Below are 26,978 nucleotides of genomic sequence, written 5' to 3' on the forward strand. Positions count from 1 at the left end.
TCCCCCTCTCACATCTCTCTCCCCCTCTCCTCCCTCTCTCCCCCTCTCCTCCACCTATCACATCACTCTCCCCCTCTCACATCTCAGGACAGACAGGAAGTTGCACAGGATGTTATCGTCTTCTCCTGACGCCCACGGGGAGGCTTGCACTCCCCCCCTCCCCCCCACACACACACCCTTCCTCCACCCAAGCTTCAGTTGAGTTCAACCGCAATGCTACAATTTCAGTTTTTTCTGCAGGCGTGTGTGTGTGTGTTTGAGTGTGTGTGTGTGTGTGTGTGTGTGTGTCTGTGAGTGTGTGTGTTGGAGTGTGTGTGTGTGTGGGGGTGTTTGTCTGTGTGTGTGTGTGTGTGTGTGTGTGTGTGTGTGTTTGAGTGTGTGTTTGTGTGTGTGTGTGTGTGTGTAAAGGAAAGGTTGCATGGAATAATTTGACATTCACTCAAAAAAAACACTATTTCATATTCTAGGTAGAGAATGACTTCCTTCATTCACAGATCAAATGGATCTGCCTCAGAAACCTGCGGTTTCAGATTATGAAGGTGAATAAATATACATATCAGTGGCGGCTGGTGGTTTTTAAATTGAGGGAGGAAGGACTGCGCGGTTGGTTGCCATTGGCCTGCTTGCACTGTTGGTGTATGGTGGGCATTGGTGGCATAAGAATGAGAGACTCAAGTTGTTTCAGGGTGTTTTGGTGAATGACAAAATAGTAGGGAGGGATAGTTATGTGAATAAAATTGATACAAAGCCACCATTCTAACATTTGCGAATTGTGTGTACAATGGAAACATTGGAAACAGAGGACATTGTTCATGTTTAATTACAAAGCATTCCAGTTAGGAACCAATCAGATCGCTGGATTTAAGCCACCCGTTGTATAAATATATATATATATATAAATAAACACACATATTCAATTTATATCAAAATTATGATTCTACTATATTCATAAGCGGAAAGCACAACTTTTGGGGCAGATTGAATGTTTGTCCAAATGAGTCCTCAAAAATTTGTATTCCTCCAAGTCAGGGATGGGCAACTGGGCACATAATTTTTATTTAATAATAATAAAAAAATAATAATAAAAAAAAACGAGTTACAGAAAACTTGGTTAAGAAAGAAGAAAAGCAGAGTATCTGTTCATAGAATTCAAAGGCAAACCCATGTGTCTAGTTTGCTTAGAAACGATATCAGTCATGAAAGATTTCAAATTAAGTCGCCACTTCTATCTCACTAGGCGTGAGATAGATGCTTCTCTTTCGTTATTAGACATCCAGTTCCCTCGGTGGGCAGCAGTAATGTTCTTCATATTAGTGCATCCAAATATGTGATGAAATGCTCACCGCTGTTTTCAGAATCTGCCCAGTATCTGATCAAATGTTGTGGGTTACAAGCGATTTCCTGTTTCCTGTCGTACTTTGTTTTCAAGCCGCTTTGTATTCACTTTCGACCAAATATGTGTAGCTTCTCTCAGTTTACGTCTAGTTAAAGTGCACAGTCACATGGCCCCTCTGATGGTGATGATGAAGAAACCTCAAATCCTCCATTACTCAACTTTACTTTCTTGCCTCTCACTGAAGAAAGAGTGTGGGGTAACCATGACAACGCAGAAAGCCGCGAGGTGGTTTCAAACTAAATCGCACAAGTGTACAATTAGGAGGGGGGATTCACACACTTAACAAACGGAAATAAATTGAAAATAAATAAGACATAACAAGAGACATTGACAGGGTTCATAAAAAGAGAACATATATTTTACATTTTATCCTGCTGTATATTGGGGGGGACAGGTTAGTATTTTCTCAACATTGGGGGGGGGCACGACCCCCCCAAAGAATGTGTGGTTACGCCCTTGCAAGCAAGGTAAGACTCTGATTGGCTAGGCATGAACCAATCAGGAGGGCTGCTGCAACAGCCACTCAAGACCTTCCCTTGTGATCCTCTTCTCAGCGCGCCACACGTTTGGTGTTCATGTACTCACTCTGGTTCAATTTGTCTTTATTTACCCGGACCTGAAATACAGAACATCAGCTGACTTGTAACTTCATTGCCACTCTTCTTCATCATCGTCAGGCCCTTCGTCATGTTCTCAAGCAGGTGGTATCATTTATACTTTAACCGTGTTAGGTAACCCTGAGAGATTACAGACAGCAACTCCTCATCCGGTCCGATAACATAATAACATTTTTCAACTTCGTACCCACAAATTATATCCAATCAATACTTAAAATAAAATAAGTATTTTTACATGAAAACCTTTTTTTTTTATATATAAACACAAAATTCGAACCTTACTCTCCCCTGCCATAGCAAGATCCTGATACCGTACGCAAAAAGCAAACCAGGCCGATGTGGTCGAATGCCTTGCTAGAGAGTCGGTGGACTAGGCGTGAGATAGATGCTTCTCTTTCGTTATGAGACATCCAGTTCCCTCGGTGGGCACTGGGCAGCAGTAATGTTCTTCATATTAGTGCATCCAAATATGTGATGAAATGCTCACCGCTGTTTTCAGTATCTGCCCTTTCTAAAAAGTAAGAACAGACCTCTGTTTGGATGAAACAGCGATTGTTTTGCACTGAAGACAACTTTATATCGGTTTTGTACTCAGTCAAAGGTCCCAGAAGGCTTAAAGTTATATTATCCTCAGGATATTATTTGGTGATCTATCAATATTGACCAACAAGCAGAGTCCAAAGTATACCTCTCTTAAATTGTTATTGTTATTGTGTTTTGGACCCTTACTAATATAACCAACCCACAAGTCTGGGTATCTGATCAAATGTTGTGGGTTACAAGCGATTTCCTGTTTCCTGTCGTACTTTGTTTTCAAGCCGCTTTGTATTCACTTTCGACCAAATATGTGTATATGTGTGTGTGTGTGTGTGTGTGTGTGTGTGTGTGTGTGTGTGTGTGTGTGTGTGTGTGTGTGTGTGTGTGTGTGTGTGTGTGTGTGTGTGTGTGTGTGTGTGTGTGTGTTAAAAAAAATACATAGGCAGACCAACAACCAAATACCAAAAATCCACATGTCCGTGTGTGCTAGAGTGAGTGAGTGAGTGAGTGAGTGAGTGAGTGAGTGAGTGAGTGAGTGAGTGAGTGAGTGAGTGAGTGAGTGAGTGAGTGAGTGAGTGAGTGAGTGAGTGAGTGAGTGAGTGAGTGAGTGAGAGAGTGAGAGAGTGAGAGAGTGAGAGAGTGAGAGAGTGAGTGTTTGAGTGCCTGCGAGTCAGGTGATGCAGACACCGGACTGCGACTCACAAGTTTGACCGAGGCCACGACGGTGACGAGCAGGGCGTACACGCCCAGGGCCGCCATCGCCCCGATCCAGATCCAGATCGAGAGACATTCAGGGGGCCCGGAGACCGGGGGGCCACAGACCACAGGGGCCTCGCACTGGTGCCCTGAGCACAAAGAGAAACCCAATCCACGCGCTGTCATGGAAACATACATGCATGCATACAAACCAATAAGCAAAGGAGTCCATCTCAAAGGAGTTCAAAGTGTGCGTAGGTAGACTGCAGGCATTAGGGATTTGAAGCCAGCACCTTTTGTTTTTGTCTCTCAGCTGATGGGTTCTGGGTTTTCCCCCTAAATGCCTTCAGCCTACCTGCAGGCAAACTCCATCAAGTTCCCTCTAACATGCTCCTAAACATCCTCTACGTTATCATTTTTTGCATAAAAATTTGGAACGCACCCCCTGCTAATTTCTGTCCATCGAGGCCACGCTTGCCTGAATTGCTCATTGAATCAATCTCGCCTGTCAATCACTCTTGTTTCTCGACGTGTTTCTGGAGATGATTCACTTTCCAAAAACTCCCTCCCACCTACTCTTTCCTATTTCCTCTCGCTTTAGAACACTGATGGTGTCATCCCGGTATTGTACGTCGGTAAGTGCTAGTCGTTAGTTGTAAATCTCCCAGCTTTCTTCCGGCATTTCACGGAGGAACGTGAAATGGACCGACCAACCCCTGTTGGTCGGTCCCACTCGCTCTTCTGAAAGTAGAGCGAGTTCAGTGAGGCCGACCGTACGACCCAACAACAAAAGTGGCTGCGCCCGTGAGGAGATTTATTTTCTTTGTATCACGTTGGTCATTTTAATATCGTTTCTAAATGCTCTTACACACTTGATAGCATTACTACTTTATTCCGATCACCAATTAATGCAACGCACGGCCTTGCTCTGCCTGCAATACAATGTAAAGTCGTGCTGTTTGTTTTTCGAGCTGGTTTGCTAAAGAGGCTAATGTAGCCAACAATAACATTGACTAGCCAATGAGAAACGGGAACGCAATAAGTGCTGCACACAGGAAATGACGCCACGTTCTCGCTAGAGCAGGTCGTACGTACCGGCGTGCCACACAAATGGATTACACCATCAGCACCTTCCACTGATCCAAACCCGCCCCCCCCCCCCCCCCCCCCCTCTGTGTGAGCGTAGGCCTACCTTCCAGGCGGAGGTCCACTGTGGACGCGTTGCAGAGGGTCAACACGGGGGGGGGGTAGATGACCTTGGCGCTGCACCGATAAAGGCCGCTGTCCTCCGCGGCGACCCCGACGAGCGCGAACCGCGCCCACCCGTCCGACGCCGTCGTGTTCAAGTGCATCTTGAACATCAGGAATATTAGGAGCACTAGGTACAGGAAGTCTTTTGTGCCTAGAGCTATTAGACTTTACAACGATAGACCTTAAAAAACTCATTCATTTTAAACAATGAGCACACTGTATATATCACTGAACTATTTTATTGACTCATACATGCTTGTCATGTTTTCGATGTTCTTACTGCTCCGTCTGTTTTGTCCTTGTTTTTCTTTTAATGTCTTGTATTTTGCTTATTTATAGCTATACGTATGTGTACGCTGTACAACAATGGCGCGTGTAATGGTGACCAGTGACCACATGAGTTTCCTACTTGGATAATAAAGTTCACCTTGACATTGATCTCCGGCCGTCTCTTTGCCATCGTCACGTTTTCCTCCAGCCCGGCGTCGAGCTCCGAGCGATTCCATCTCGATCCGTAGAAGCGGTAGTGCGCCATCTTTTCTGACTGGTCGAGCTGGAATTTCACCTCTGCGTCGTCGGGGAGCAATGGACTCGGGCACGGCACGAAGACGAGGTCGCCGGTCGGAACGCATCGGACCACGTGACCTGCGTGGCGACACGGGGGTCAAAGGTTATGCTTTTACGTATCAAGTGTCTTTAGTGACGGTGTGATTATTAGACAAGTAGGTAGCGTGTGATAAGCGAGTTGACCACAGAAGTTGGATTAGGTGGCAGTGCTTGACAATCGCCCACAAACAAACAGAAGTTAATTAAAATAAAATAATTGAAGGTCTTGGGGTGGCCATTGGAAAAGACATAGGCCTACATTGGAATTGAAATATAGATGTTATGCTACAGTGTTGTAGTACGTAGATGTAGTTCATCCTTTCAAAAGCACTGAAAATCTGCATAAAAGTCTTGTGTGTTGAGAACGGCTGTTAGAATTGTAAAGTAGGCCTTCGATGTGTTCTAGTCAGTACAGCCGGTCCTAGCAGCCTGCTGTTAACTATTAAAGCAAGGGGGACAGGATAAAAATAGACTTGACGTGATTATTAGGATTTCTAATTATTAGTTATTTTATCAAACCCTTGTTTTACCAGCCCCATTCAGTCCCATTCAGACGAGATCTGAATGGGACTTGATCTCATTTTCGAGGGAGCCCTTGCCCAAAGAGCAGCAATACAGTCTCACAACAACAAACCTTTCTAAAAGTTTTCATACATTGAAAGTATAAAACATTTCGTCGTAGGTGCTCGAAATAATTTTCCAAACAGACGAATGGAGACAGGTCTAGCGAGTTCAAAAATTCACATTTGATTTGCCTCCACAAACAAACAAACAAACAAACAAACAAACAAACAAACAGAACTCTTCAATACGATACAATAAATACAAACACAAAATACTTACAGGAGCAACAGTTATCCAAGTCCCACGCACGAACGCAGCAGCCTAGCAGCAGTAGGCCTACCACCGCAACCGCGGGGAACTGAACCATGCCCGCTGGGTGAACTGATCTCCAGTGAGGAACGCGGCGGGTCCCAGTCTGTCTGTGTCAGTCTGTCGGTCTTCGGCGGTGTGTGTAGAGCCTTTGACTCGAGGTTTTCCTGGATGCAGCGATGCTTCTTGTATTTGACACCTTTTGCAATGATATAACAACCTCTCCCTTGCAGGGTAGCCTGCAGCTGTCACCTCCTTCTTGCATATGTTTCAAAGTCTTTTGTGCCGCGTGTGGGTGAACGTGGGTGATGTGCAGGGGCCTTCCCTACAGGCGGGTTAGGCGGCCGCCTAGAGCGCCATCTAGAGGGGGAGCGCAAAATAATGCGCCCGAAAAAATAAATAAAAAAAATAATAATATTTTTTTTCCCTCCTGGCGCATATTTTTGCGCCCCTTATCTCCAACCAATATTTTGACATTAAAAAAAATAAATCTAACATTAGGGTAAAATGAGCCAAAAATCGAAAACGGAAGGGGAACCTACCTCCTTGGTTTCGTCAGAACATGCTAGTACTATAAGGCGTTTGGTTAGAGTGTTTTCAAGAATCGCGAATCAAGAACGAAATCAAGAAAATGAAGAGGCAAAAGCCATCCGGGGCGCAATTTTTTCCTCCGTGGATTTTATTCTTGAATTAATGTTTGTTCATCGTTGCGATCGTTGTGTTTATGTGAAAGAAATGCAGTTACAGGGCAAAACAGTTTTTCAAGGTTGCAATTCAGTTTTCGTGGGGAATGAACAAACTTTTTTTTAATTTTTTTTATTATTATTATTATTATTCTTTTTTTTTTTTGCGGAGGGGGGGGGGGGCGCCAGGAGTGAAGCTCGCCTAGAGCGCCAAATGTGCTGGGGCCGCCCCTGGTGATGTGTGTAGGTTGGACCTATTACATATTGGCACATGGGGCGTCATCGTCTACCAGGTTCAGTTCTTATAATTATTTTATCAATAATTATAATATTTTTTATTATTATTATGGTAGTAGTCCTACATTAGTAGCAGAAGCTTAAAGACCGGTGCTTTGCTGTTATTGGAAATTTATAAATTAAGAGAATTAAAAATTATAACTATTCGTCTGAAAAAGCGCCTTTAAAATTGTTCTTATCGCTGTTGTTTTTAAATATGTATATGTCACCTGGGCCCCGTTTCCCGATAACGATGGATCCACGCTCGTACGATCATTCTCACGATGGATCTTGCGATCCATCGTCAATTTCTTTGGAGCGTTTCCCGAAACTCCTCTTAACGTGAACGCGCATTCGCTGCACTCACGACGTCGTAGGATTGTAACTGTCTACTGACACGGTGCTGAAATGGGCTCCGTAGGAGGGGGAGACGCAGGAATGTCGCAGGAAAATTGTGTTAAAAAGGGTTCAAATAAATCCCCATCAAGGACAACAGCAGAGTAGCCTCCGAAAAAAATAGACTGCAATTAGATGAATGCTATAGCAAGACATTAAAACACAATTGATTAGGCTTAAACCGACATATATCAGTCCTAATCCTGAATGCACTGTGCGTTTCACGGCATTTTCCCCCCTGAAATAATTCCATATGACAAAAAATTAAAAATTGCTTGTGTGACAACTACATTTATCTTAATGGGCTGATTTCTGAAACATGCTTTGCGCAGCAAGAGAGCCGACTTAATCTGATTCCGCATAAGGGTTTCCTTGATTGATAATTTGATTGGCTATAAAAGCCCCTCCGGAAATAGGGTAAGGTATGTATTGATGAGGAATACAACGAAGCCCACCGTCTGGCCCGGTGCATCGTTGAGCGCACGATCGGGAGGTGGAAGTTGCGCTATATTAGATGCCTTCACAAGTCAGGCGGAGGGCTCCAGTTTTCGCCGGCCAAGTCATGCGCCGTGATATGTGTGACGGCTATGTTGCACAACATTGCAGCTAAGGCTGGGGTGGCATTGCTTGAACCGGAGGACGCTGAGGACGATGACGACGAGGAAGATCGGTGTGAGGACGGCCTCCCTCATAACTACGCGGCTGGTTTTCATGCGCGTCGAAGAGTGATTGAGACTTTTTTTTGACCCCCTCCACCCTCCCACATGTCACTAAACATTCCCGTCAACGTGACCAATCCCCACCATATCCCAGCCTTTTGCCTGCTCCTTTGCTTGTTTTTTATAATTAATTTTATTTCTTTATTTTAATTTTTTTTAATTTAATTTAATTTTTTACATTATTTTATGCTACGTTTTATGAGTAGCCTATGTCAGTCTGCACAAATCCCCCCACTTTCTCTCACACATTTTGAGTGCCCTGCCTGCGCAAACATTTTCTGGACTGTCCCGTTTTATTTTGGCCATTTTAACATCTTTATTAATAAATAAATTAATAATCTTTATTAATTACCAAACTAAGAACATAAAGGCGCAATGCGTTTTAATAAAACGCATCCAATAGACGGAATGTCCGATGGTGTCGCCACTGAGGCTATAGCTGACGATGCTCTTAGCGTCCTACGAGCACCCCTGGAGTACTCGTTAGCTACGAGCGTTTTCAAGACGTTCGTTCCCCACGATGCTTTCGGGAAACGCGGTGAAAACTCTACGATGCCCTTACGACGCACTTCACGATCCACTTAGGCTAACGATGCTTTCGGGAAACGGGGCCCTGGGCCCCGTTTCCCGATAACGATGGATCCACGCTCGTACGATCATTCTCACGATGGATCTTGCGATCCATCGTCAATTTCTTTGGAGCGTTTCCCGAAACTCCTCTTAACGTGAACGCGCATTCGCTGCACTCACGACGTCGTAGGATTGTAACTGTCTACTGACACGGTGCTGAAATGGGCTCCGTAGGAGGGGGAGACGCAGGAATGTCGCAGGAAAATTGTGTTAAAAAGGGTTAAAATATATCCCCATCAAGGACAACAGCAGTGTAGCCTACAAAAAAAATAGACTGCAATTATATGAATGCTAAAGACATTAAAACACAATTGATTAGGCTTAAACCGACATATATCAGTCCTAATCCTGTATGCACTGTGCGTTTCACGGCATTTCCCCCCCTGAAATAATTCCTCTTCACACCTGTGAATAACCCGGGAGACGTCCATGATGAGGAATACAACGAAGCCCACCGTCTGGCCCGGTGCATCGTTGAGCGCACGATCGGGAGGTGGAAGTTGCGCTTAGATGCCTCACAAGTCAGGCGGAGGGCTCCAGTTTTCGCCGGCCAAGTCATGCGCCGTGATATGTGTGACGGCTATGTTGCACAACATTGCAGCTAAGGCTGGGGTGGCATTGCTTGAACCGGAGGACGTTGAGGACGATGACGATGAGGAAGATCGGTGTGAGGACGGCCTCCCTCATAACTACGCGGCTGGTTTTCATGCGCGTCGAATAGTGATTGAGACTTTTTTTTAACCCCCTCCACCCTCCCTCATGTCACTAAACATTCCCGTCAACGTGACCAATCCCCACCATATCCCAGCCTTTTGCCTGCTCCTTTGCTTGTTTTTTATAATTTTTCTTTATGTTTTATTTTTTATAATTTCTTTTATTTCGTTATTTTTTATTTTTTTTAATTTGTTTTATTTAATTTTTTTTTTTACATTATTTTATGCTACGTTTTATGAGTAGCCTATGTCAGTCTGCACAAATCCCCCCACTTTCTCTCACACATTTTGAGTGCCCTGCCTGCGCAAACATTTTCTGGACTGTCCCGTTTTATTTTGGCCATTTTAACATCTTTATTAATAAATTAATTAATAATCTTTATTAATTACCAAACTAAGAACATAAAGGCGCAATGCGTTTTAATAAAACGCATCCAATAGACGGAATGTCCGATGGTGTCGCCACTGAGGCTATAGCTGACGATGCTCTTAGCGTCCTACGAGTACCTACGAGCACCCCTGGAGTACTCGTTAGCTACGAGCGTTTTCAAGACGTTCGTTCCCCACGATGCTTTCGGGAAACGCGGTGAAAACTCTACGATGCCCTTTTGACGCACTTCACGATCCACTTAGGCTAACGACGCTTTCGGGAAACGGGGCCCTGGCCTATTTCTCACTCTATTTCCTCCAGGCTGTGATTGCTCGATATGGCCACTAGATGACGACATGGGTCTAAAGCACTGCATGTGGCGTCCTGCTTCCACTTGCTAATTAATTACCAAGAGTAATTTGTGAAAGGAGATGTTTTTCGTTTGGAAACAGCTCAACACGTGGAGATCGGTACCGGATTTGTTCATACTTTTTAAGCGACAATAGGCTACGCAATAGAGGAATAAATAGTAGGCTTATTTAATAGAGCAAACAGGTATCTCTGTCCGGTTGTCGTGCTGGGTGTCTGGTGTTAGATTATTCTGGGAAACGCAAATTCGATTCAAACGAGCTCTCTTGGAAATGGAAAATAAACATAAACATGTGCAAAGCATTTGGGTAAATAAGGACGCATGCCAAGTTGATAGTACTACAAGAAGAACTATAAATAACCAAAAGAAAAAGAAAAGTAGGAGCCTATCATTTTTATAATTTTTTTATAAATAATGAATGTATAACATACCTGGACAGAAGTACAATACATAACGCTATCTGAAGCCAACAGTCTCCTATAATGAACGCTAGTGGCGCTTTGACCCATAGATATATACAGAACCGTGCCGTTGAAGTAGCTAACTTTAACGGAAAATACTACAAATTATAGGCTCCTACTTTTTCTTTTGGTTATTTATAGTTCTTCTTGTAGTACTACTTTCAACTTGGCTTGCGTCCTTATTTACCCTTGTTTAAAATTTAAACTTGCCAAAGGGCTTTGGCAATGTATATGTTTATTTTCCATTTCCAAGAGAGCTCGTTTGAATCGAATTTGCGTTACCCAGAATAATATAACAACAGACACCCAGCATGACCACCGGACAGAGATACCTGTTTGCTCTATTAAATAAGCCTAATATTTATTACTCTGTTGCTCAGCCTACTGTCGAAAAAAATAATATTTAAACTATGAAAAAATCCGGTACCAATCACCACGTCTTTACCTGTTTCCAAACGAAAAACATCTCCTTTCACAAATTACTCTTGGTAATTAATTAACAAGTGGAAGCTGGACGCCATATGCAGTGCTTTAGACCCATGTCGCCATCTAGTGGCCATATTGAGCAATCACAGCCTGGAGGAAATAGAGTGAGAAATAGGCCAGGTGACATATAGGGCCTACATATTTAAAAACAACAGCGATAAGAACAATTTTAAAGGTGCTTTTTCAGATGAATAGTTCTACTCTTAATTAATAAATTGCCAATAACAGCAAAGCACCGGTCTTTAAATAATTTAACAGGCAACTCCACTGGTTACCTGTTAAGTCCCGGATCAAGTTTAAAATCCTCCTACTCACCTACAAGTCCCTGCATGCTCTGGCCCCCCGTTACCTCTCTGACCTCCTCCATCCCTACACCCCCCTGCGGTCCCTCAGGTCCTCTGCTAAGGACCAGCTGGAAACCCCCCGCACCAGACTCAAGACCTTTGGGGACAGGGCCTTCTGCGCCTCTGCCCCCACTCTGTGGAATCTGCTCCCCCTCCATATCCGCTGTGCCACTTCAGTGGAGTCATTCAAAAAGCTCCTGAAGGCACACCTCTTCTTAGAGGCCTATGGCCTTTAACCTGCCCCCCCCCCCTGTGTACACCTCTTGTTAAGCGACCTTGGGTACCTTGAAAGGCGCTATATAAATTGAATTTATTATTATTATTATTATTAAGCTTCTGCTACTAATGTAGGCCTACTACCATAATAATAATAATACTTATTATTAATAATAATAGTTCATATTAATGTTATTATTATTATATTATAATTATTAATAAAGTAATTATAAGAACTGAACCTGGTAGCCGATGACGCCCCATGTACCAATATGTAAGAGGTTCAACCTACACGTCACCCACTTTCACCCACAAGTCTGTCGCGGCACAAAAGACTTTGAAACAAGGAGGTGACAGCTGCAGGCTACCCTGCAACGGAGGGGTTGTTGCAAAAGGTGTCAAATACAAGAAGCATCGCTGCATTAAGGTAAACCTCGAGTCAAAGGCTCTACACACACCGCCGAAGACCGACATACTGACACAGACAGACTGGGACCCGCCGCGTTCCTCACTGGAGATCAGTTCACCCAGCGGGCATGGCTCAGTTCCCCGCGGTTGCGGTGGTAGGCCTACTGCTGCTAGGCTGCTGCGTTCGTGCGTGGGACTTGGATAACTGTTGCTCCTGTGAGTAGCCTTTTGTGCTTGTATTTATTGTATCGGTCTGAAGAGTAGAAATTCTAGAACTGTCTCCATTCGTCTGTTTGGCAAATTATTCTTAGCACCTACGACGAAATGTTTTATACTTTTAATGTTGAACTTTTAGAAATGTATGTTGTTGTGAGACTGTATTGCTGCTCTTTGGGCAAGGGCTCCCTCGAAAAGGGATCTTGTCGTCTGAATGGGACTTGGCTGGTAAAACAAAGGTTTAATAAAATAACTAGAAATCATAATAATCACGTTAGGTCTATTTTGATCCTGTCACCAGTGCTTTAATAGTTAACAGCAGGCTGCAAGGACCTGCTGTAAGTGACTAGAACACATCGAAGGCCTACTTTACAATTCTAACAGCCGTTCTCAAAACACAAGACTTTTATGCAGATTTTCAGTGCTTTTGAAAGGATGAACTACATCTACGTACTACAACACTGTAGCATAACATCTATATTTCAATTCCAATGTGTGTCCTTTCCAATGGCCACCCCAAGACTTGCACTTATTTTTATTTCAATTCTCTTCTGTTTGTTTGTGGGCGATTGTCAAGCACTGCCACCTAATCCAACTTCTGTGGTCAACTCGCTTATCACACGCTACCTACTTGTGTAATAATCACACCGTCACTAAAGACACTTGATACGTAAAAGCATAACCTTTGACCCCCATATCGCCACGCAGGTCCCGTGGTCCGATGCGTTCCGGCCGGCGACCTCGTCTTCGTGCCGTGCCCGAGTCCATCGCTCCTCAAAAACGCCGATGTGAGCTTCCGGCTCGAACATTCAGAAGAGATGGCGTCCTTCGACTTCGACGGATCGAGATGGAATCGCTCGGAGCTCGACGCCGTGCTGGAGGAAAACGTGACGATGGCAAAGAGACGGACGGAGATCAATGTCAAGGTGAACTTTATTATCCAAGTAGGAAACTCATGTGGTCACCAATACACGCGCCATTGTTGTACAGCGTACACATACGCAGGGCCGACGGACTGCGGGGGAAAGTGAGGCAGTCGTGGGGGGGCCCAAGGCAGAGGGGGGGCCCATGGCAATAAAAAAAAAAATGAATAAAAAAAAAAAAATTGAATTATCCACCAGCCCATAGTGTTAGGAGTCGCACACAGCCTCGTCTCCCCCCCCCCCCCCCCGGTCAACAATTGTTCTCTACCCCCCCCCCGTCAACTATTCAGCGCAGGGGGCTGGTAGGGGGAATTCGGGGGGGGGGGGCCCATCAGTACCTCTTGTATAGGGGCCCAGGATTTGGTGCAACGGCCCTGCACATGCGTATAGCTATAAATAAGCAAAATACAAAACATTAAAAGAAAAACAAACAGAGCAGTAAGAACATCGAAAACATGACAAGCATGTATGAGTCAATAAAATAGTTGTATATAGTGATATATACAGTGTGCTCATTGTTTAAAATGAATTAGTTTTTTAGGTCTATCATTGTAAAGTCTAATAGCTCTAGGCACAAAAGACTTCCTGTACCTAGTGCTCCTAATTTCCCTGATGTTCAAGATGCACTTGAACAAGACGGCGTCGGACGGGTGGGCGCGGTTCGCGCTCATCGGGGTCACCGCGGAGGACAGCGGCCTTTATCGGTGCAGCGCCAAGGTCATCTACCCCGCCCCCGTGTTGACCCTCTGCAACGCGTCCACAGTGGACCTCCGCCTGGAAGGTAGGCCTACGCTCACACAGAGGGGGGGGGGCGGGTTTGAATCAGTGGAAGGTGCTGATGGTGTAATCCATTTGTGTGTCTCGCCGTACGACCTGCTCTAGCGAGGACGTGGCGTCATTTCCTGTGTGCAGCACTTATAGAGTTCCCGTTTCTCATTGGCTAGTCAATGTTATTGTTGGCTACATTAGCCTCTTCAGCAAACCAGCTCGAAAACAAACAGCACGACTTTACATTGTATTGCAGGCAGAGCAAGGCCGTGCGTTGCATTAATTGGTGATCGGAGTGGTAGCAATGCTTCAAGTGTGTAAGAGCATTCAGAAACTATATTAAAATGACCAGTGTGGTACAAATACAAAGAAAATAAATCTCTTCACGGGCGCAGCCACTTTTGTTGTTGGGTCGTAAGGTCGGCCTCATCTCCAGAAACACGTCGAGAAACAAGAGCGATTGACAGGCGAGATTGATTCCATGAGCTAGTCAGGCAAGCGTGGCCTCGATGGCCAGGAATTAGCAGGCGGCGCGGTCTTAATTTTTTATATAATTTTTTTTAAAAAATTATAACGCAGAGGATGCATGCTGCATGCATGCTGGAGGGAACTTGATGGAGTTTGCCTGCAGGTAGGCTGAAGGCATTTGGGCGCAAACCCAGAACCCATCAGCTGAGAGACAAAAACAAAAGGTGCTGGCTTCAAATCCCTAATGCCTGCAGTCTACCTACGCACACTTTGAACTCCTTTGAGATGGACTCTTATTGGTTTGTATGCATGTATATATGTTTCCACGACAGCGCGTGGATTGGTTTTCTCTTTGTGCTCAGGGCACCAGTGCGAGGCCCCTGTGGTCTGTGGCCCCCCGGTCTCCGGGCCCCCTGAGGGTCTCTCGATCCGGATCTGGATCGGGGCGGTGGCCGCCCTGGGCGTGTACGCCCTGCTCGTCACCGTCGTGGCCTCGGTCAAAATTGTGAGTCGCAGTCCGGTGTCTGCATCACCTGACTCGCAGGCACTCAAACACTCACTCTCTCACTCTCTCACTCTCTCACTCTCTCACACTCTCACACTCACTCCCTCACTCACTCACTCACTCACTCACTCAGTCAGTCAGTCAGTCAGTCAGTCAGTCAGTCAGTCAGTCAGTCAGTCAGTCAGTCAGTCAGTCAGTCACTCACTCACTCACTCACTCACTCACTCAGTCCCTCACTCACTCAGTCCCTCTCAAACATACACACTCACACTCACCCACTGACGCAACCCCTCACTCAGCCCCTCACTCACTCACTCACTCACTCTAGCACACACGGACATGTGGATTTTTGGTATTTGGTTGTTGGTCTGCCTTTGTATTTTTCCAGCAGATTAACAGATAAGCACACACAAACACACACACACACACACATACACATATTTGGTTGAAAGTGAATGCAAAGCGGCTCGAAAACAAAGTAGGACAGGAAACAGGAAATCGCATGTAACCCACAACATTTGATCAAATACCCAGACTTGGTTATATAGTAAGGGTCCAAAACACAATAACAATAACAATTTAAGAGAGGTATACTTTGGACTCTGCTTGTTGGTCAATATTGATTGATCACCAAATAATATCCTGAGGATAATATAACTTTAGGCCTTCTGGGACCTTTGACTGAGTACAAAACCGATATAAAGTTGTCTTCAGTGCAAAACAATCGCTGTTTCATCCAAACAGAGGTCTGTTCTTACTTTTTAGAAAGGGCAGATACTGAAAACAGCGGTGAGCATTTCATCACATATTTGGATGCACTAATATGAAGAACATTACTGCTGCCCACCGAGGGAACTGGATGTCTAATAACGAAAGAGAAGCATCTATCTCACGCCTAGTCCACCGACTCTCTAGCAAGGCATTCGACCACATCGGCCTGGTTTGCTTTTTGCGTAAGGTATCAGGATCTTGCTATGGCAGGGGAGAGTAAGGTTCGAATTTTGTGTTATACATAAAAAAAAGGTTTTCATGTAAAAAATACTTATTTTGAGTATTGGACATAATTTGTGGGTACAAAGTCGAAAAATGTTATTATGTTATCGGACCGGATGAGGAGTTGCTGTCTGTAATCCCTCACGGTTACCTAACACGGTTAAAGTATAAATGATACCACCTGCTTGAGAACATGACGAAGAGCCTGACGATGATGAAGAAGAGTGGCAATGAAGTTACATGTCAGCTGATGTTCTGTATTTCAGGTCCGGGTAAATAAAGACGAATTGAACCAGAGTGAGTACATGAACACCAAACGTGTGGCGTGCTGAGAAGAGGATCACAAGGTCTTGAGCGGCTGTTGCAGCAGCCCTCCTGATTGGTTCATGTCTAGCCAATCAGAGTCTTACCTTGCTTGTCTGACCAATCAAACAATAGACTTGGCGGAATACAGATTTTGAGGACTAATTTGAACAAAGATTCTTTCCTCCCCAAAAGTTGTGCTTTCCGCAGGGCCTGGACAAGCTTACACTGCATATACAGACCTACTTTATGGTAATTCCAACAGCCATTGCTATTTTACCCATTGTTGTTATTCTGATATTGAGACAAATCCTGATCACTGTCCTATAGTCGCCATCTTTTGTGAGTCTCAATGTCTACTTCAAATGCTGTTTGAAATATGGGACCGTTGCTTCATTTTGTTTATATGCTACAGGCCGAAAGACTAAATTAATATGTAACTTACTTGCTCCTTTTAAGTATAACATTGCTTGGGGAGTCCAATTCCTCCACTGAAAAGGGTGGAAACTAAAGCTGTGTTCGAAATCGTTCCCTATCACGGATATAGTGCACTTTATAGGGTGCACTGCTTGCCATTTTGTAGTGGTGTTCGAATTCTCAGTGGTTAATTTCATGTACTATTTAGTAGGGGTGGGAAAAATAATCGATTCTTCGATGCATCGCGATTCTCGCTAGAACGATTCTGTCTTGATGCAGATAAATTAATAATCCCCGGGGGGGGGATTAAACATTTCAAAACACAATGTATCAGAAAGTGGGGGAAGTGAATGTATGAGATGGTTGCTATTGGTAGCTATCAGCGTGTTGGCCCGCTACAGCTTCATCTCAATACCTTCACTTAAATTAAAACCCGTGACACTTGGCTACCTGATGCTTTCGTAGACAATGACGTCATTTGGAAGTACGGCTGAAGTTTGACCGTTGCAATTACATAAAATATCCACGTAGGGGCAGTAAAACACTGAATAAAAGGGTGTTACTAGGTAATGGTCGTAGTTAAGTCAACTGATAACTTGTTTAGGGCGTCGCGTCGAGTTAATTGTGTGCATGCGTGTGTGCGTACGTGTGTGTTTGATTTTATTGTCTATTTGTTTTTTGTATGTTTAAAAATAAAATCAATCAACAATTTCTTTGTGTGTGAGTGATTAAGACACATCTTTGCAATGTCTAACTTTGTATACGTATTTGTGTATTTAGCTACAATGTTTCACAGTTTGGAGATTAAGCGTTTGTATAATAGCACATTTAGCTGTTGGCGTGTGTACCTGTCCGTCAACATTCACAGTAATAGTCCGTTACTGTGTTCATTAACAACCTTGAATGGAAGTTTAAACTAATTAAATTAAAAATTGGCTTTCATAAACGGTGTTACAAATACACTTTCAAAGCGAAACCAAAGAAAAACCAAAACCGACTGATTTTATTTTATTTGCCTTTGTCAATTCTACGATGGCTCATATTTCTTCAACAAATGTAGGCCTACAGGTTAAAGGGACAATAATAATTGAATGATAATAATAAATTAGAATCGGGGTCTTTCCGAATGAAAGTGGCTGATAAAGTCGACAGTAGGCTTGCATACACATCATGTGCCATGTTGACACACTATTGACAGACCGCGTTAACTAACTGCGGTCGTTTCCGCTCCGTAAACCTTCCACACCCATGATACCGTGCATTGAGGAATCCTTCCGGCCGTGTGCGCCGCGTGTCCACCTCGAGGGATGCTGCTTGGACCAGACTCCCTCCATCCCGTCCGAAACCTGCGATCATTCAGGGCTAACACACACTAGGCCTGGGTGACTAATTCATGTCATACATTATGAGTGGGTCTGCTATTGAGTGGTGAGCAAAAAATAATTAAAAACAGTTGCACTGTAAATCATCCATCTGTGCCCAGGCGTGTTATGCATCGAGGCCCAACCCTTTCCTTGTGTGAGTTACCCGCCCAGCAGTGTGTGTGTGTGTGTGTGTGTGTGTGTGTGTGTGTGTGTGTGTGTGTGTGTGTGTGTGTGTGTGTGTGTGTGTGTGTGTGTGTGTGTGTGTGTCTGTGTGCAGCTCTCTGGTCTGGGGAGCGAGATGCGCACGCACCCACGATCGGCAGCGCGAGAGAAAGAGAGAGAGCGAGCGAGAGAGAGAGAGGGAGTTGTGCACCAAGGCCGTCCTGCCACCTCAACATGGAGTAGACCCTAGACCCTAGCACCGTTTTTCGCGACCAAAAAGGAAAGGAATACCCGCCACGGCTCCGAGGTTGTGTGTCCACTCTTAATGCCCGGCCCCGCGGTACGGTAGCAGCGAAGTCTTGCTCGGATCGCGAAGGAGGGATCGGCATTTATCGGAAAGATGGCGAACGACTCTCCGGCTAAAAGTCTGGTAGACATAGACCTGGCTTCATTGCGGGTGAGTGCTGCTGCTGAGGACCATGGCAGTATACATCTCCGATAAGACCTTTTATCTATTTGTCGTCTCTGTAGAGAGCATATTTCCCCACCCGATGATCACGATCGGGGTTATTTATCCGATGTTGTCGCTGTTGTGGTGGATGTGTGTGGAGGACGAGCGTTCAGCCACAGCGAGGTGTTGCCAGAGTCTGGCTTTCCTTTGTCTCCGAGAGCTTTTGGCATGTAGGGTGAATCTCAGCGCAACAGCTGTGATCAAGTAGTCCCCCGGTCCCGATAATATCACAATAACGACATCGTCTCTCGAGGGTTCAATGTAAACGTAAGATCTGTGTCCTTTGTCCCCTTTGTTTTTTCAGGATCCAGCTGGGATATTTGAATTGGTGGAGGTGGTTGGGAATGGCACCTATGGACAAGTATACAAGGTTGGTTGGATTCGCAGTGTATGGCTTTTCCCGTGCTCCTCTCAACAATTGATGTGTTTTCTTTCTTCGTTTCTTTCGATGCTTTACCCGTGTCTGGCATGAATATTTACTAGCCTTTGAATGCACAAAACGCACATGTTCGTTTAAGTCGTAGCAAAATTTGATGTGAGACAGTAGACTTGGAATCACAGTAGACTGGGATTGGCAGTAGACTGACGTGGTCGCCCAGCGAATTGATGTCTTTGGTCACACAGCGTAACGGCTCACCCCCCCCCCCCCTCGGTGACGAAGTGTCAGTCATCAGGGTGTTTTTTTTCCCCAAGGAATGATTCAACCTGATATCAGTCGCTGGCCTCACCTCCCTTACATCATATCCCCTCACTGCCTGAAAAGGTAGCCGACAAACACAGGATCTGGCAACCCTCTGCTGCTCCTCACATCCCACCGTCCCCTCGGGCTTACACAACGGTCGTTTTTATCAATTTAAATACAACCAAATGTTATGGAAATCGACAAGCTCCCGGAACGCAGGGGGACTTTAGCTCCCAGTTCCGTGGATGGGAATTCCTCTCGGGAGAGCCATCTGCTTCTCGGTGTCATGTTTCCTCCGCTGAAAATTAAAATTACGGCTGTTGAAAGACATTGCCAAGGAGCCACAGAGCCCTGCAAGCGCCCTCTCCCCATGCCGTTCGCCTGGAAGGGACAGCCCCTCCACGCCTGCTTCGGCTGTTGCCTTGTGTTAGCGGTAAGCTAGCAAATCCCTCGGTTCCCTTAACCTCTTCCTGACTGGGTCCATTTGCCTGATAGCTATTGCCCTTAGACCAGGATCTATACAGCTGTGGGCCCCGTGATGGCCAGGGCTGGGCTAGGCTTGTGTACAGAAGGCTAGCTGTAAACCCCACAGTTTAGCGCCTAGCTAAGCTGACTAATTCTGCCTCCGGTGCTCCGGTGACCTGCATTCGAATCCCCCGCCCCCAGCCCCCAGCCCCCTGACACCACCCCGGCCCCCCCCCCCCCCCCCCCTAGCACTCGATATGCAGGGCCATCTTGCCATGGTCGAACGGAGTGGGGTGAAATGCATCTCCATATTGTATCGGGCCATCCCATAATGGCCGTGACTGCCGGGGCAACACTGGTTTGACTGAAGATGTGTTGATGTGGGACAGCTGAAACTTGGAAGGGAGTAGTGCCCTTTTGGGGGGGGGGGCTGCTTACAGATGCCTAGGCTGCGGACATTAGGACTGGCCACCCCCCAGTACCATTCGGGCGGTGAGACAATCGACCCTAACCGTCGCTCTTATCCGGGGACGCCGCTGTCGTCGCACTACGTTCAGAGGTTGACCGTAGGGGCGGCTGGCGCCCAATTGAGACCGTAGGAGAGATGCTGCGACACCCTTCCATTAGGCGCGGCCCAAACCGCCCCCCCCCCCCCCCCCCCCATTGTGACCATGACAACAACAACAACAACCACCACCAACGGACGTGCAATCGCATCGACGCTAACTTTACTAGCCCCCCGTGGCCCAGCGTCCAGCTCGGTGACTCTGCGGTTTCACCCGTTGAGCTGAGCGAACTGTGGCTCTCTTTGGATGAATGTCCTGGCTCTGTGTGTAGTAGCGGGGTGTTTTTGAATGGTCTGGTGGGGTGAGGTGGGGGATAGAGGGGACAGCAGCTGTCCGTGGCCCGACAGAGCCCGGCGCGCTGCGCTCACAAAGCGCGGTTTTGTCCTCCTCCGTAGAGCCCACGGTTCTACCCCAGTTCACGGAAGTTAGCTCGCTAGCTAGCCATTGAGTGTGGAAGTCAGTTGGGCCGGGGCAGAAAGGAGGCGTTTGTCTCGGTGGGTTTCAAACACCGACTGACTGAATAATCAGGGCCACCCCACAATACTCCCACCCCCCCCCCCCCTCCCCCAAAGCTCCAACTGACAACCGAGTTGAGTTGCTTCTTTCTCTGCTTTTGTATGGCCCGTGGTCACAGTCGGCAGGCCTCCCTTTTTAGTTAAGACAATGGCACCAAGCCAGCCCTCCCCTCCTGTGTTCATGGATTGGGGTTGACTTTTAAATTTGAATTTGACCAAGTGCCTCAATGCCCGAAGTGGTCAACTGATTTCAGCGTCTGTTTTCCGATCGCAGACTCGGATTGGGAATGTGTACAACCATTACGTTGCTGTACCTGAAATATAAATGAACGCTGTTGTGGATGACCGAATGTCCCCCTACCGAATGTTTCCCATTCTGTCGTTTTGAAAATCAAAACAGTTCAGTAGTTTCATGAATGCGCCAACCACAGCGGATGAACAGATAAACCAAGCGGTTAGGCTGTTGGACCACTCAAGCCGAAGGTTCGGTGTTCGAACCCCAACCACTCCAGTCTACCTATAGTCATCCTTGAGCAAGATACCTCACCCTACCTCCCTCCTGGTGACGTGGCAGTGAATTCACGGCCACTCTCTTTGGATTAAAGCATTCTCTCATATGACTTAGTCAAAAAGGAGAGGTTACGACCATTTTAGAACTGCTTTTTATACCCATACTCGCGGTCTATCCACCTGGCTGGCCGTAAGACCCAAGCTCTACCCAGGAGTACTGCTGGGTATACCTATGGCAAAGAGAACAGCCAATCTCAGAGCTTACTGACTGACGAGAACGATAAAAAGAAACCCACCGTTCCTACTCTTTCACCAACCGCCTTCCCCTGGGAAATCAGTTATCATGTCTTGTGTGGCTCAACCTGGTTAAAGGTATACTGGGCTGTACACCCATACAAACAGCTCCACACTAGGAGTGTAACGGTACACTGAAGTCACGGTTCGGTTCAGACATCACGGTTCGGTACGAGTTCGGTACAATGAAGAGAAAAGAAAGAACAAAAATGCAGAAGGCAATTCTTTTTTATTGTCTCAGGTTGTACCACCTAGTGTCCAACTGTCTCTCCCCTGAGCTAGCTGCAACTGCCTGAACTGTGTAATCTAAGATGTAAACAGTAACAATAAGTACCCCACATCACCTCCAGACTCAATCCGACAGTACCCTTATGGTGGGGGGGGGGGGCGTTTAGAAGGCATATCCGCGGTAGCTACGTTAGCATTGTGACCTCGTAGCTGCCTGACAGTGTAGCCTGCTAATAAATCCAAGGAAAAAAAAAGAGTGGGCACAATGAGCAAAGATCAACCATGGACGATCAACTAGGACGTCCAAGAAGGACGGAAAACTTTTGTGCGACATTCTCTTCAAAAAAACGAAGCTTTCGCCGTTGTCCAGAAATACCTCGCGGATAATGTGTTTTGTTTATTATCCCCCTGTATCACGGAAGTGCGATTCTGTCGACCAATCAACGGACAGCGTGTGTAGCTCGAACTTGCCGGCGCCCTTTAAGGCGGCTCAGTTGTCCCTGAAGATCGCGTATCTAACATTAGTTGAGCATTACATTAATTAATTTGTACGCCAGTTTTATTAAATTTTATACCGTGTGTTCTCCGTGTAAATCTATGCACCAAACCGTGACGTCCATACCGATCCGGTTCAGTACGAATACATGAATTGTTACACCGCTACTCTACACAGAATCGTGTTAGGGGTTAGGGTTAAAAAGTCAACGGTTGGCCCATAACTGGCAGAAGGGGAAGTCTAATCACAGGTGTTGAGGCAGTGAAGTGTGACGCACATCTGGAGGGATGTCAACTTGGTAACAGACACGGGTGTCTGTTGTGTTGTCTTGGATTTTCACAAATTTTACAATTGTGAAAACCGTAAAAACATGAAAGCTCCTCTGGTTTTCTGCATCTTTGCCTGGGCCCAACAACTGTCGTATCAATAGTTGATCGTTTCGGGTTTTGTGGCGGCAAGCTAAAAGCCATCGATCATCTGCAAACCTTAAGGTTTTGCTTCCCAGGATAACCACAACCAACTGTACTATTGGTAATGTGGTTCTGCGGCACATTGTAATTGGTACAACGCTTTCTGCTGGAGCGACACACATTTCTACACCTCTGACTTCTCGGGGGTTTGTTCATTTTACATTTAGTCATTTAGCAGAGGTTTTTATACCCAGGCTCCGTGCTGCTGTTAAACTTCCAGACACATCCCATTTGGGGAAGCAAGAATGCTGTTTGGTTATGATTCAAAGGAGAAGATTGTAAACTATTCTGTCATTGGTTGTTATGGTGAACCCCTCGCTGTTATAAGTCACAATTATAATGTCGTCAGCAAGGAAGCGGACATTGCCAAATTCTGTGATTAACACTCTTAACCGTTATTACCCAGTTGTAACAACAACAAATAGATTTACAGAATCGCAGTATATTCTCGTAATTCCTGCTCTTGAATTGCAAACAATTTGCAGCCAAATGTTAATCTTGCCTATTGCTGTTAATACTAGTGGGAAGTCGAGGAGTGTGTTCGTAAATTATCACAAGCATCAGCTGTGTCTCAACAGATATATGTTTGGGGCAGTATCTTATCACTTGAACAGAAGGGCCATATGTAGTCTGGCCTGGGGTGCAAAACAAGCCCGAAGCTGCTTGCTGGGGTGGGCATGCATGCACAGGGACCCTGGTAAGAGACAGTCTCAGTGTTGTTAGCCATAATGTAGATGCTGACACAGACTTTCTCACTCTGTGTGTGTCTGTGTGTCTGTGCGCATCTGTTCGTTCCAGCCATTTGTTTGGGGTTGGGGAGGGATTGTAACTAAGGATGCACACTGAAAATGGTGGTTGAAAAAAAAGAAAAAAAGAAAGAAGACTTAAATTAGAGGAGTTCAGAATGAGAACTGGGAAAACTTGATCTTTGTTTACCCTCATGCTAAATCACTTGTTTATGTTCGCTCTCCCCTCTCCTCCTTTTCCCCGTACCACCAGGGTTTCAACGAATCACAAAACTCAAAGTTTGGATCGGGTCACGGTTTTTGAGTCGCGGGTCAGATCATTTTCGGATCATCAACAACAAAAAAGATAACAACACAAATGGGAATTTAAATAAAATCTACAATTGTGTAAAAAGATGAGAAAAAATAAAGAGTTAATAATCCTGCATCCTTTAAGCACAGTAAATATTGAAAAAAAATAGCTCAAGATGTCCTGCCAAGGTATAAATTAAATCTTAAAATGTTTTAAAACAATATAAAGTGCAAACTGAGGAATTGTTCTTTCTTCTTTTAAACATGAATGGTAAATAAAATAGAAATAGCTTGTGTCCAAAGGAAGGACAGCAGATTAAGAAAAAATGGAATTGTCCTTTAAACATGTGCCAATCACGTGAACGCACAACTATATATATGTTTTGGATCGTCAGCCGATCCGCGGATCACTTGCGTCCCGAACCGTGAGGGTCGATCCTTTGCCTCACTACTCGCCAAACATTTCCAAATTGTAATAATTCAGACTGATAAAAATGGGAATCATCATATTTGATGACTTGGCGACGATTCAACGCTCTTAACGCAAAAAAAACAATAACCTCAAATCGACCCCAGCTCTATCCCAATACGTGTGAGGAAAACTCCCAGATACCAACAGGGCAAAAGGAAGAGGGTTTTAAGGAGTCATGGGAAAGGGGGGGGGGGACCCCCACCTCCCTAGCCCGACCCCTACCACGACCTCCCCATTCCAGGGAGCCTCGCCCAGCTCTCTGTGGCGCCGGGGCAGTTGAACCGGGGAAAGAACAACAGACAATGAGAAAAAAAATAAAAGGGATGCACCACTTTTTTAGCAACAGTTGGTGGTTAATAAAATTTATGTCGCCAATAAACGGCCGTAATGAAATAATTAAATAACCCAGGGTTTTCATTTGGCTAACAAAGTCCTGGTCATGTACATGGTTAGCAATAATGGTGCCGGCGTTGGCGGCAACGATAATGGTAGTAGGAGTAGTGGCATTGTAAGCATTAAAGTAGACAAGGCGAAGGAGCTCCCAAGGGGAGATTTAGTGGTGTAGATCTTTAGAGATTTGGCGGTCGGGGTCGGAGCAGAAGGTTTTGTGTTTTGATGAAGAGCAGACCACTGAGGATTAGCAAGAGAAGGAGGAGGAGGGCTCCATTTCAACGTTAGGGGAAAATATTAGCTTTTTAAAGACGGGTACATTGCACACAAGCGCTGAGTCTCTGTTGTACAGCGGTCGATGGAGATGACGGCACAGATATCGGCTAGTCAAATCTAGTCAGAGTATCAATACAATCTGTTTTTGAGCGTGTGTCTGATCTGGCATAGCATGGCACTGTGGACAATGTCTAGCTCTTTTCATGTCATCTGTCCCACGCCAACTCCCTTCAGTAATTAGTGTCACAAGACCCACTATGGCCCCCGGCAAGCCGTGTGTGTGTGTGTGTGTGTGTGTGTGTGTGTGTGTGTGTGTGTGTGTGTGTGTGTGTGTGTGTGTGTGTGTGTGTGTGTGTGTGTGTGTGTGTGTGTGTGTGTGTGTGTGTGTGTGTGTGTGTGTGTGTGTGTGTGTGTGTGTGTGTCAGCCTCCTTTTACAGTAATGTAGGAAACATACACAAAAGCCCAGACAGACAAAACTCCCTCCGAGCCCTGTCTCTCTCTATGGCGTCTCCATGACAACACTACCCGTCTCTCTCTATGGCGTCTCCATGACAACACTGCCCATCTCTTTCTACGGCATCTCTTTGACAACACTGCTTGTCTCTTTATGGCGTCTCGATGACAACGTTGCCCATCTCTCTGTGGGATCTCTCTGCCAACACTGCTTGTCTATCTCTCTGGTGTCTCCATGACAACACTGCCTGTCTCTCTGGTATCTCCATGACAACACTGCCCGACTCTCTGGTATCTCCATGACAACACTGCCCGTCAAGAGACCGGCAGTGTTGTCGTGGAGATACAAGAGAGACGGGCAGTGTTGTCCTGGAGACACCAGAGAGATGGAGCGTCTCCATGACAACACTGCCCGACCCTCTACGGCGTCTCCATGACCACACTGCTTGTCTCTCTACGGTGTCGCCTTGACAACACTGCCTTTCCCTCTACGGCAACCCTTCTCTCTCTCTCTCTCTCTCTCTCTCTGTCTCTCTGTCTCTCTCTCTCTCTCTCGTTTCTCTCTCTCTCTGTGTCTCGTTCCTCTCTCTCTCTCTCTCTCTCTCTCTGTCTCTGTCTCTGTCTCTGTCTCTCTCTTTCAGTCTGTCTCCAGTTTCTCGGCCGCTGCTGTCCTTTTTAAAGCATTGATAAACTGGGTACCCACAGGGCTCGGTCATAATGGAGGCCTCGCTGTAAGGGCCCCAGACCTATTGAATTCAGTCTATTTTGGTGTTGTGGGACCTATTCAGCCTAACCCCTGGGGTACAGGCCTACAGGGCCAGGGTTGTGTTTTGTAATACCGGCAGTTTTCTCCCGATAACGATTTGTGTAGCCTCCGATCTCAACTCTGACCACAGAGGGCACTTATTGACCTGCGTCTGAAAGCGGCCGGCCTGATTAAAGAACCCCTATTGTGTCACGCCCGTTAACGGCGATTGAGTAGATTATTAACGAATTCATAAACGTAACCGGCGAGTGAATATAAACAGAGTGAGCGCCGGAAAGAGGGAGGGCGTTGGTGACCCGAATGAGTGAACGAGTGAGTCTGTGAGATGAACAAAAGAATTCTAAAACAACCCGGGCGCCAACATATCCGCGGATACAAAAAAAAAAAAAAAAAAAACGTCTGAGATTGCGCAACGAGCCGGTGGACTGAGGACCTGAAGGACGACGTCTTATCTCTGCTGGTACCTCCGATGCTCCCCGGCCCCCCCACCGAGGTCATGTTCTCTGTCAGGGAGGCAGTCCCATCACTGTTCAGTCATGTGTGTGCAGCCTCCTCCGCCTCAGCCCATCCCACTGCCCTAGTCCTCTCTCTCTCTCTCTCTCTCTCTCTCTCTCTCTCTCTCTCTCTCTCTCTCTCTCTCTCTCTCTCTCTCTCTCTCTCTCTCTCTCTCTCTCTCTCT

At 45.8% G+C, this 26,978-nt stretch overlaps 3 protein-coding genes across 11 annotated transcripts in view; 2 read left to right on the plus strand and 1 right to left on the minus strand.

Annotated features, from left to right (window-relative positions):
• Window positions 1–912: 912 nt before the first annotated feature.
• Window positions 913–6,235, minus strand: LOC130381440 (T-cell-specific surface glycoprotein CD28-like). The gene is made up of 5 exons (XM_056589070.1): window positions 5,947–6,235; window positions 4,925–5,142; window positions 4,439–4,598; window positions 3,253–3,395; window positions 913–2,012 (listed from the first exon to the last, which is right to left on the minus strand). Exons 1-5 carry the CDS (start codon window positions 6,032–6,034, stop codon window positions 1,947–1,949), a joined length of 675 nt encoding a protein of 224 aa, XP_056445045.1. The 5' UTR covers window positions 6,035–6,235; the 3' UTR covers window positions 913–1,946.
• Window positions 6,236–11,965: 5,730 nt separating this feature from the next.
• Window positions 11,966–17,343, plus strand: LOC130381439 (uncharacterized). Its single transcript, XM_056589069.1, has 5 exons — window positions 11,966–12,264; window positions 12,973–13,190; window positions 13,809–13,968; window positions 14,786–14,928; window positions 16,188–17,343. The coding sequence occupies exons 1-5, from the start codon at window positions 12,177–12,179 to the stop codon at window positions 16,251–16,253; spliced, it is 675 nt and encodes a 224-aa protein (XP_056445044.1). The 5' UTR covers window positions 11,966–12,176; the 3' UTR covers window positions 16,254–17,343.
• A 986-nt stretch (window positions 17,344–18,329) lies between these two features.
• Window positions 18,330–26,978, plus strand: part of map4k4 (mitogen-activated protein kinase kinase kinase kinase 4) — a 48,402-nt gene continuing 39,753 nt past the window's right edge. For all 9 annotated transcript variants that reach the window (XM_056588939.1, XM_056588931.1, XM_056588933.1 and 6 more), the window contains exons 1-2: window positions 18,330–18,624; window positions 18,983–19,048. In XM_056588939.1, the coding sequence (XP_056444914.1) occupies window positions 18,568–18,624; window positions 18,983–19,048 (123 nt within the window). In that variant the 5' untranslated portion in view covers window positions 18,330–18,567. The remainder of the gene's footprint in view (window positions 18,625–18,982; window positions 19,049–26,978) is intronic.

Source organism: Gadus chalcogrammus, chromosome 4 (assembly GCF_026213295.1).
Source record: "Gadus chalcogrammus isolate NIFS_2021 chromosome 4, NIFS_Gcha_1.0, whole genome shotgun sequence".
Classification (NCBI taxonomy): Eukaryota; Metazoa; Chordata; class Actinopteri; order Gadiformes; family Gadidae; genus Gadus; species Gadus chalcogrammus.